Genomic DNA, 11,767 nt, shown 5'->3' with positions numbered 1-11,767 from the left:
CGCGTTCACTGAGGAAAGAAAAGGATAAAATATGGGAACCACTAGGGTCGATCGCTCGATCATCTTGCACCCGAGAACCAAAGGCTGAAGAGGTCGCTGTTGAACTCATCATTGGCGTGAAGGCGCTGGATTCCTCCGGGGGACGCTAAACCCTCCAGTATTTCTTCATTTTCATATTAGCGGTCGGGATAAAAGATTACGGTTTGGGGCCCCCTACCGTGCCGTACCATTGCCGGACCTCAACAGCATAACCGGAGGATCGGCATCAGAGAAGGGAGCTGCGGAGGGGGGGCCGGGGCATATTCCCTTTCCTCTCTTCTCGCCGAGGCAAACAGCTAACAAGCAGCACGCTCTTTTTGACGACGGCATTTTGCAGCTCGAGCTCATCCACAAACTCCGTTCACAATTTCTCTAAAAAAAAACTCCGTTCACAATCTTATACTCGTATTACGAGACGGCGGGAGTATATTTTAAATATTTTAATATAAATAACATATAGATTGAAATGAGTCAACAAACACACTAAAATGTGTCTACATACATCTGATTCGGAAAAAGGTTAAAACATCTTATATTTGCGAACGGGGATAGTGCTCCCTTTTGTTCGATAATGTAGTGTCTATATTCTTTTTAAAGTCAAGCATCACAAACTTTGATCAAATTTGCACAGAAAAACATTTACGTCTAGAATACCAAACTTATTTCATTCGACTCATTACAAGATGAACTTTCATACTTTATACTCCCTCCGTCCGAAAATACTTGTCATCAAAATGGATAAAAAGTGTTTTCGGACGAAGGGAGTATATTTGGTATCCATTTTGATAAGAAAAACTTCTAGATACATCACTTTTTATCTATTTTGATAACAAGTATTTTTGGACGAAGAAAGTATATTTGGTATCGTAACATAAATAGTTATCTCTAATAACTTGGTGACCTTTTTAAAAATCTATATGCATTATATTATAGAACGGATGGAGTAGTAAATAGTAAAGTAGAAAAATAAATGGTTTAAAGGTTCAATTTTTTTTAAAAAAATATATAGCGCCGAAAATGCAAGTGTCCTAGATGCACGCAAAATTTCATGGGATGATATTGGGAAGCTCCAAAAACAAAGATACAATCTAAAGCTTCGAAAATAGGCATTTTAAGCAATCCTTTTAATTTTCAAAGAACCACGGATGTCATCTTGGAATGGAATTCCACACGAGCACCCGAGCATATTCGACGCCCAAATAGTAGCAATTCATATATTCTTTTTCGAATTTACTAGTCCGTATTTATAGGGAAGCAGATGAGCTGAGGCTCCAATAGCAATTTTCGATTCTCCTTTTCCATCGTCCCTTCCGCGCCGCATTAATAGAGCTCAGCGACCGCCATCCGCTTCCTGCCTCCCCCTCCCCTCCAGCTCCAGTCCAATCTCACCTCACCTTCTTCCTACCCATTTCCAGCCGCCGCCGAGGTACCAAATCACCCTCCCCTAAACTCCCTCCTTCTCTCCCCTTCTTGTTCTGCTCACGAGTCGCCAAATCCAAGCTCGGTTTTCGTCAATTTGGTCCTGGACGCCGCCCATTTATCCTTCATTTTCTGCCTCCGCATTTCGATGCTCCCGAGGATTCCCCACTCAGCTCCCACAGCTGTTTTCTACTCTCTTGTCGGTGTGATGGTAGTCTCATCCATGGAGATGCGCCCTGCAGGTTCATGGAGCGACGGAGGCGGGTCGCCGTGCTGGCCCTGGTGCTCCTGCTGCTCTCGGCTTGTCATGGCAGAAGAGGTATGACCTCGATTATCTTTCTTTTTTTTTGTTGGGTAACTGTTCTAAGTTTTCCTCAAATGAATTCCAAGAACGCGTTAACTAATTCAGTAGCGATTGGGCTGTTTACTGAATTCATTCTGACTGCCATGATTGGAGAAAGCATAGACGAATATCAGTGCACACGCAGGCATTTCAAAAGGTGTAATCATGCAGGGAGAGAAAGGGGGCAGCTATGGCACTGACGAAATTGCCCTGCTCCCTGTAAATTTCCCCAAGTTCTGATTGCCTGTTAGCCGCACACTGGCCTACAACTGAACTAATTGAATGCACTTCTTGTTGTTGTGGCTGGGGCCTTGGGGGTTGTATCCAAACATCTGGAGAAAGTTGTACCATCTTTGTGTGGACAGAAAAGGAAATTAGGTGGCTGGCAGTTGGAACCTACCTGGTCCCTTGTTAACAAAATGAAGTTCTGGTTGCATATGGTTGGTCACCTCCAGAAAATAAAAGGGTTGAATTAAGAAGAACGAGTTGATGAACCGTGGCGGCAAAGAACCATTGTACTGTTGTGGAGCTTGACTTGCTCTGGGGATTCCACTAGCATCACCCATGATGCCCCCAATTGATCTTTAGCTGCCATATCTAAGCATTATGTTCAGTGATTCACAGCAAAAGACCATCATAGATTCTTTTGGAGCTTGGCTTGACAGATCTAGTGCGTGTACAACATATGGCACTTAACCTAATACTCCTATTTGATAAGGCCCCCAACTGATTTTGTCTGTCATATACTCATATCACTGCAATATTTTCAGTTATCCACTTGCTCTAGGTGGATTTGTGATTTGTGAATATAAGTGGTTTCAGCCTTCAGGACATGAGAATAGGTGAAATTGAATCACCTATGCCCTTTTAACTTGGCTGTCACCCGTTCATGCTTAACCTCTCCTGGTAATTAGAACTTACTTTTGTTCTATCCGTCAGATATTATATGCACAAACTTAATCAAAGTGAACTTGTGCTAAAAGCTGCCATATATGACAGGCAAAAATCAATTGGGGTCATCTATTTTGTTTGCTTTCAGTTTGTTCAATTTTGTTTTTCTTGGCGTAAATGTTTGTCCATCTGCTTTGGCATCTTCTTATATCTGAAATTGATCTTCTGCACTTGTGTTCAGGATTGCACCATTTAATATGCTAATAAACTAACTGTTTTCATTATCGCAGAGTTCTCTGTCAAGAATCATGATCAGAGTCTTATATATGATCATACTCTTGCTAAGACCATCGTGGAGTATGCTTCAGCTGTAAGTTGAACTTATTCTCATTATTGCATTAAATGCATGTCATGCTTTCTAAATGGGAGCTCTAGTTCGTCTTTGTCTTGAATCTTGTTAAGTCAAATTAACTAAATACTGTCTGCAGGTGTATATGACAGATTTAACAGCTTTGTATACATGGACATGCTCAAGATGCAATGACTTGACTCAAGTAAGAAACCCTCCAACTGTTCTCTTCCATTCATATCTATCTAGGGGTGCTTATTTGTTTTCCTGAAATTATAACTGTTCAAACAGTAAGGGGTCTATCAAGATGCTCGCCAATGGTTGGTTGGGTGTCATATGCAGCAGCCCGTCAACTATACAGCTTATAGAATCTGTCCTTTCTTATTTATACATTCACCTACTTCTGAAATAGGACTTCGAGATGAGGTCTCTAATTGTTGATGTGGAGAACTGCTTGCAGGTTCCTATCTTAACACACTCCATTTTAAGTTTTCATAAATTTCCGGCATATTTCTTATCAAGTGTACTGAACTTTTCATGATATGGCCTTCCTTTTACCTGCCATTCTACGGGTGAACAATGTGACAGGCATTTGTCGGTGTAGATCACAATCTAAATGCCATAATAGTTGCAATCAGAGGGACTCAAGAGAACAGGTACTAATCAAATTGCATGTGCTTCTAGTATTCCCAGTTAAACCAGTATGCTTTATGTGTTGCTATTCTGATTTCTTGAGTCACATGTCCTTTATGTTTTAAATTTGCTTGCTCAGTGTGCAGAATTGGATCAAGGACTTGGTATGGAAGCAGCTTGATCTAAGCTATCCAGACATGCCAAATGCAAAGGTTATTGCCAATAAGCTGTTTATACTTTCTTAAAAGAGAAAAAAAGGAAAGGCAGATGCACCTTTTTGCTAAAAGACTTTCTACTACTCTGGTTAAAGGTGCACAGTGGATTTTTCTCCTCCTATAATAATACAATTTTGCGTCTAGCTATCACAAGTGCTGTGCACAAGGCAAGAAAGACATATGGGGATATCGGCGTCATAGTCACAGGGCACTCAATGGGAGGAGCTATGGCTGCCTTCTGTGCACTCGATCTTGCTGTAAGTACACAAGATCCAATGTTTCACAAATACATTCAATGTCCAGACTCTTAATTCCTTCCAGGTTATATAAATTGTGGTCAAGAAACATTATTTCAGAGCCCCCGCGTCGCTCCCAGGGGCGACTCGGGAGGCGAAACCCTAGCCGCCGCCCAGGCTCCCCTCCTTCCCCTCCTTCCCCTCACCGTCGCCGGAGGATGCCGGCGGGCAAAGCCCTCACCGGTGGACGGCGGCGGCGGGGCCCTCGTTCGTGTGCTCGCGCGCTGCTGCTGGGCGCGCTGGAGCGGCGGGAGCGCGCGGTGGCGCGGTGGGCGGCCGTCTGCTCGCGGGGAGGTCGAGATGGCGTGGACTGCGTGCGCGGTGGCGCTGCCATGGCGGCCGCCGGCAGCTGATGCGTGCGGCAGAGTTGAGGGCGCCCAGATCTGGGCCGCACGAGCCCGCCCAGGCCGGCGACAATCACTCTGCCCCCACCCACCCCTCTCCCTCCTCCCACCCCTCCCGGCCGCCGCCGGCGGTTGCCGCTGGGTTAGTAAGCACGCGCGCGGCGACCTTGACGGTTGCTGCTCCGCTGTGCCCCGGCGGATCCTGGTGGCGGAGGCTGCGGGCCAGCGCGGCGGCGGCGCGGTGCAGGTGGCTGCTGCTGCCTGCTGGACGCGCTCCCGGCGGTGGCCGGCCTGCTGGAGCTGCGCTGGTCGGTGCTCACTCCTGCGACGACAACGTTTCTAGGCTTCCCCCATGTGTGTTGGTCTTCTCCGACGATTCTTCGCCATGCCCGGTCTGCCATTGCATCTGAGGTCTTCGTCCTTGGGTCGGGGCGAAATCCCCGCGCGGCGACGGCCTGCGCTGTCAACGGCGACGCCCTGAGGGTGCCGTCACCTCCTTGGAGGCGTTGGCATGACCCTGACCAGACCTCCTCCTCGAGCACCGGGAGAAATCCTAGGTCCGGCCTCCCGGACTGGGCAGCGGCGGCGTCTCAATGCCGTTCCCCTCTTGATGGCGCTGCTTTGGCTGCAAGTGGAGTACTTGATGCGGCAGATAGTGGTTGGCGATGCATCGCTCTGGCGTAGACTGCTACACAAGGAGCAGGTCGCAACGTTTGCCTGCGCCGGCGCTCCCCAATGAATGCTACACCAGTTCCAATCAGACCCTGCTTTTCACCCGCCGACTCTCTAGGCACATGGGTGCGAGGTACGTCGGCTTGGGCGGTCCTGAAGCTGCATTCGTCCCTGGAAGTGCCTGGCAATGGCAGTGATGCTGCCCTGTTGCTCCGAGTCTCGGTGCTTCGCCATTTTGGCTGGAGGCAAGGCTGGGCGAGGCCTAATGTCGTTGCGTGTCTGTAGTTGAGGGCACCTCCTCACCTAGCTGTAGTCACTTGGTGAGGACGGTCGTGTGTGTGTGTGTGCGTGCGCGTGTGTGTGTCCCTCCTTTCTGGAGGTTGTACCCCTGATGTCTTCCTGTTCAATGCAATGAAACGCAACTCTTTTGCGTTTTCTCGAAAAAAATAATATAAATTGTGGTCTTGTATCAAATTCCTAACACCAGCACTCTAATATTTGAGGCTTGTTATTAAGTAAGCTGTTGATTTTTCCCTTCAAACTCTATCCACAGATCAAGCTCGGAAGCGACAATGTTCAACTCATGACTTTCGGACAGCCTCGTGTTGGCAATGCTGTTTTCGCCTCCTACTTTGCCAAATATGTACCAAACACAATTCGACTGGTACACGGACATGATATTGTGCCGCATTTGCCACCTTATTTCTCCTTTCTTTCCAAACTGACGTACCACCACTTCCCAAGAGAGGTATACCTTGGGCACAAACTTGTAAATATGCTTTCCAACTCCCAGGAAGCCTTTATCGCTGTGTTATGCTTAGTCCTTGCTCATATTTTAGGTATGGATCGACGAATCTGATGGCAACACAACGGAACAGATATGTGATGCCAGCGGCGAAGACCCAAACTGCTGCAGGTTTTTACAGAGCACAGACCTTCCTTGCAGCTCAACTGCCTGTCTCTTTAGCTCCTAGTTCTAACATTATCCCCATCTATCGTCTTACTAGGTGCCTCTCCATATTGAGCCTGAGCATTCAGGACCATTTCACATACCTGGGAGTAGACATGGAATCAGATGACTGGAGCACCTGCAGAATCATCACAGCACAAAGCGTTGAGCGATTACGTAAGCATCTCAGCAGCAACATCATCATGACAAAGCACGCCATCGAGGTCTCCATTGTCGAGAATAGCATGCAGACAGACTGGAGCAGTTCCAGATAGCATACAGCATCTTGTTAACACCAATTTAGTGCAGAAGATGGCGCCTTTTCTTTCTCTTGAAGAAGGGGGGCTTCAGTTGGGGAATTTCATTCAGATTGGGTTGTACATTGTTCTTTCATAGCCTGTGAATATGTAGGAATGTAGACACGAATTATAGGCTCTAGAGTGTAAACTCTTGTCGGATGCACGAAAGATCCGTCTCTGTGTTTGCATCTTGTAAAAAATACAATAGCCATGCAGATATCTATACAGATGTCGCGAATCTGGGAAATAAAGCAGAATAAATTGAGAACATTGCCATGAAATGTCTATTAGATGTGTCATAGAATTCTAATCTGAAATCTGACCCACACTTGAGAAAAAGAGGCAAATTCTTCTCTGAATAGTTGTTTATTCAGATTCCAGTATTTGGCTACCTTTCACAGCAGTTAGAACGAAAAACATTCATATTTACACTCCAAAAAACTTGTATATCGTTTACTTTAGTCTGTACAACCATGCCTGATTGTGATATATCCTCTACAGATCATCATTCCTTTTATACATTCTTACAAGGTATGGACAAAAGGAAAAATCCTCTAATATCAGGATTTACTTACAAGACAACTCTTTTTCGATGCACAAACATATATGGCAATACCAAAAACCAAAGAAAACCTTATCCTAGCCGATAAATACAAAGTGGGTGATCTACTATACGTCGAGTGACGCTGTTATTGATCGAAGCAGGCATCCTGGGAGACAGATTCCCAGCAGTTGAACAGCGTCTCCCTTTCGCAATACGGTATGTGATTAAGTGTTCAGTAGAAACAACAAAAACCCATGGAGTGTAATGTATGGTCACCAGGAGTGGGGAAACACAAGCCTGGCTGAGAGAAAAATGCTGGTCTGAACCACAGAGAAGCACTCACCCGTCACCAATGCAGGTGTGAAGATGCCTGGCAAAATTAACGGCAACACTGCCCGTTCGTATTGGCCATCAAATTCAAACCTGCCTGCTATATTTGCCAGGGTCTGCTCTCAGTTTCTCGTGGGCATCGACCTTGACAGCAGACTTGCGATCTCTATCAGCTTCACTGTAAGACTTCCCACTGTGCAAGGCAAGCAGTACTGGCACATCCAGGCCATCATTCCTCCCAGAGCTACTGCCACTGCAGCAGCCTTCACTGAGATCCTCTTCAAACTCCCCTCCTCTAGCCTCCTTTCTCCTCAAGTCCACGGCGTCCCAGTTAAGCGTGTCAGCTGCACGTTGAGCATCAGGAACACAACTGGTTGTCCGTCGGTGTGCTTTCGCCCTTGGGGTAGACGGGCAGGTCCTACAGCTTTTCGGATCATGATGTTGGGAAGCTAGATAAGAAAGTGCAGTGACAATGTCCCCTATGAGGGGCCTGGACGCCGCTTTCTCCTGCAAACACATTGCTGCAACGGCTAAAGCCTGGTACAAACCCCTCTTGGGATACCGGCCTTGCAGCAACGGGTCGGCCATCTGGCAGAACTTTCGACGGTCTCTGAACATCGGGCGAGCCTGCAATTTATATGGATCAGACACTTGGCACCTATGAAGAAATGAGAAAAATGTCCATCTCCTCTACACCAAAACTGATGGGAGGTAACTTAGTGCGGTTGAGCGTACCCATGCAACAAGATTTGACTCCCCATCAGGCTTGGTGTGATCAATGGCTCTCCGACCTGTAACAAGTTCAAGGAACACAACACCAAAACTGTAAACATCAGACTTTACTGTCAACTGCCCTGTCATCGCATATTCAGGAGCGCAATAGCCATACGTTCCCATAACTCTTGTTGATACATGAGTGTTTTCACCAACAGGGCCAAGTTTAGCAAGCCCAAAGTCAGACAGCTTCGGGTAATAATCTTCGCTCAGAAGAATATTTGATGGTTTGAAATCTCTATATATGACCGGTGGATTTGCCTTATCATGCAGGTACTCCAAACCTTTCGCTGCACCGACAGCTATCCTCATCCTTGCATTCCAATCAAGGGGCTCCCTGTCTGGTGGGCGGTCTGTCCAGAGAGCGATCCATGAGTTAGTACAAAAGAAGAAATATGGATGACAATTTCTTGTTGAGGGGATGAACAACGTGTATATTTTTTCTTAAGGGTTCTAGAAAAGGTTTCGGATGGCGAATAACTAAGATGTCAAATGTAACTGGTAATAAATCAAGTTGAAAATTCTGAAACTGAAGCTGAAATTGTTTGTGATTTGGCCCTTAAGGGAGCTGAAATAATAGGACCACTATCTGTTTTTATAGAGTTGTATATGTTAGCCATGTGATATCCTCATCGTATAAGGTTTTTTTTTTTGCATATTTACCACACCTATACATGTATAGAAGTTGTTGCTCTTGCATGTTCTTTATGAAGCTCAAGCCAACTACTCCCTCCGTTCTGATTTACTCGTCGTGGTTTTAGTTCAAATTTGAACTAAAACCACGACGAGTAAATCGGAACGGAGGGAGTAAATATCAAGATACTGGTAATATGTAAAAATACCAATTGCAATCAACCACTGAGAATTATTTTTATAGGACAGGAAACCATACAATGAGAAGCATACCATGCAGATGATTTTCTAACGATCCCAATAACATATACTCATAAACGAGGAGGCGCTGATCACCATCTGCGCAATAGCCAATTAATCTGACAAGATTGGGATGGTGCAAGAGGCTTAGCATGAGAACCTCCACAAGAAATTCACGATTTCCTTGGAAACCGTTTCTGTCGAGTTGCTTCACAGCAATAACCTGCTAAATGACACAGGCAAAATGGGTAACGTCATGGAAATTACCAATAAATTATCTCTTAAGTTGCAGTACATGAAAGATAACATCCGTTGCTCTTTTTAACAGAAAAGGGAAATAAAGTTTACAAGGCTAGAGATAACAAACCTGTCCATTCTCCATGTGTCCTTTATAGACACGACCAAAACCACCTTCACCCAACAAACAATCTTTTCTGAAATTCTTGGTAGCAATAGCTAGCTCTCGGAAAGTGAAAATCTTTGCCGGGCCATGTGGAGCACTTCCTCCTCTGCGAACAGAGCTTGAACTACGAGAATTGTATCGATCTGGACCCACCCACCAGAAAAACATTAGCATATAGTTCCTCAATTATAAGCTTTCTTGAATGCAAATATCATATAGTCCAGGAAATATAAAAGGCAAGGACCTAAAGAATGGACCATGACGCATAAACAGCTATAATACATATCTAACATTTGATGACCTGAAGACCCGTTGGCGCATTCACATCTATTGTCGAATACTCTACTTCCCTAACTCGTCCAGAACTGCCATTTACACTTAATGTCATCAAGTTGGTGGCATAAGTTGAATTGAAGTGCAAGATACTACTCTTTTGAGTTGTTGAAGTGATGTACAGTCAGTACAGAACAAAGCTATCCTAGGTAGCTCCAATATAAATACCTTCACGATCATGAGCATCCCATTAACAGCAGACCATTTTTATAATGATATAAAAAAGGTACTACTATCACCGACACTTTATGGGCCTTATAGTTATTTAATTTCAAGTTTAAACACCAAGCAGATATGTACAATGAAAACTCGTATCGTATCACCTCATGAGAAATTTTACTAGCATTAGAGAAACACATCTGTTATTGCTGCATAACAGTACCACTGTACACTGAAGAAAAGAATTAATCAAACATAGATCTCTTGTACCACCCTTCAGTGAGCAAACAACATCTAAATCGGTTTTAGATAATTATTATGTGATGTAAAATACTTCTGGGTGCAGGTAGATGAGAAATTGCAGCAGCCACAAGGACAAACAAATATACAAGATCGTGTGTACTTCTAATCAGGGATCGGACTTGCATGTTCTAGCAGGCAGCAGCTAAAAACTAAACTGTGGCGCTCGCTTCAAACTCTTCATCGGCCCCAACAACCAAACAAAGGGTGAAATCTAATTCAAGCAAGCTCGAAGCAACCGAATAGCCACCCCAAAGAGTAAGTCAGAGACAACAAGTGTAAACAACACATCAAATATTTGTTTCTTCGGTTGCTTCAGACAGGAAGTTTGGTAGCAAAATCACTGCAACCGCAAACTTCACATCAGACATTTCTCTCCCTTTCACGCAACATGAGTTCAGAAAAAAAAACAAATACAATTTTCTGCCAAGAAATAGTTCTTTTGTGTGTCCCCTTCACCACCACTACCTCAGCAAGAATTCAGACTAACATCTGCATATCTGAATAAATGAATGAATCATCTACCGCGATAGAATCAAATATACTCTTCTACATGCAAGGAATCAAAATATACAAAACTAATTCGCTTAGTCCCGGCCCGATAAATCAAGATGCTACAGTTAAGCACAGATCCATGTCCACCTCAACGACTCAACCGCCCCCAAGGCCCCAACCAATTGGCAATTAGGTGTTCTAAAAACATGGCAATTAGGGATCAGCTAGGCCTCTTGTACCGTCAGGGAACAATAACCTTTTTATGCCTGAATCAATGCTGAGAAATCACTAAAAATCATCAGACATCTGAACGGACATGACAGGAATCAGAATGACCAAAAGATCAGTCCTTCCGGTCTGCGCAGAAACTGGACAAGTCAAGTCAAGATGCGGGCGTTACCTGGCGCCGGCTTCGCCGCCGACGGCCGGGGCGACGGCGAGAGCGCCGCCGCGTCCTCCCCGGCCTTCCCCGAGGACCCCGAGCACGGGAAGCAGCTCATCTCGCCCGGCCGTCAGAAAATGCCGGCCAAGAAACCCCGGCGATCTTTGGACCGTGCTGATCTCCCCGGCGTGGAAAGTGAAAATCTTTGGGGGGGAGCCGGGGAGAGGGGATGGATGGCGAGTCAAAACCGGAGAGCGGAGAGGCGTGGAGCAAAAGGGCAGCTCGGGAGGGCAAATTTCGTGAATATTATAATGGCGGTTGAAGTGTTCTTGGCGAGGCAGTTTGCTGGTGGCCAGTTGAGCCGAGCTGAGGTAGTTGCGCTGTCATTTTGTCGAGCTAAAGCGGGGGATGGTTACAGAAAAGGGGCGCCTTTTATGGTTTCAACAAGAAATTTAAAACTATTTTGATTGGGATTGCTCATAGTCTAATGTATGCCAATATTCGATATAGGGTTTGACATGACACAAGGCTGGACAGGTACAAAAAATGCCGTCTCACCTGGTATCTTTTGAATCCTTCAGTACAGTATATGCTAAAAAAGCATTAGTTCATAGTATGCAATAAATTAAAAAAATACTCCCTCCATTCACAAATATAAAATGTTTTGAATATTTCAATATAGTCTGCATACATTTGATTAAAAAAAAGTTAAAACATCTTATATT

The 11,767-nt window shown here is 45.1% G+C and overlaps 1 protein-coding gene and 1 pseudogene across 2 annotated transcripts; one reads left to right on the top strand and one right to left on the bottom strand.

The window, feature by feature from the left end:
- The first annotated feature begins 1,332 nt into the window (after positions 1-1,332).
- Positions 1,333-6,719, top strand: LOC123187575 (lipase-like; annotated as a pseudogene).
- Positions 6,720-6,853: 134 nt separating this feature from the next.
- Positions 6,854-11,430, bottom strand: LOC123187574 (probable serine/threonine-protein kinase PBL7). Of its 2 annotated transcripts, none has more exons than XM_044599475.1 (5): positions 11,061-11,430; positions 9,338-9,516; positions 9,004-9,196; positions 8,059-8,450; positions 6,854-7,950 (listed from the first exon to the last, which is right to left on the bottom strand). In XM_044599475.1, exons 1-5 carry the CDS (start codon positions 11,158-11,160, stop codon positions 7,411-7,413), a joined length of 1,404 nt encoding a protein of 467 aa, XP_044455410.1. In that variant the 5' UTR covers positions 11,161-11,430; the 3' UTR covers positions 6,854-7,410. The 2 variants fall into 2 exon arrangements, with proteins under 2 accessions (XP_044455410.1, XP_044455411.1); XM_044599476.1 differs by having other exon boundaries at positions 9,004-9,193.
- Between the last annotated feature and the right edge of the window lie 337 nt (positions 11,431-11,767).

Source organism: Triticum aestivum, chromosome 2A, assembly GCF_018294505.1.
Source record: "Triticum aestivum cultivar Chinese Spring chromosome 2A, IWGSC CS RefSeq v2.1, whole genome shotgun sequence".
Classification (NCBI taxonomy): domain Eukaryota; kingdom Viridiplantae; phylum Streptophyta; class Magnoliopsida; order Poales; family Poaceae; genus Triticum; species Triticum aestivum.
Note: the sequence above shows the minus strand (reverse complement) of the source record. Positions and strands in the feature narration are given on the sequence as shown.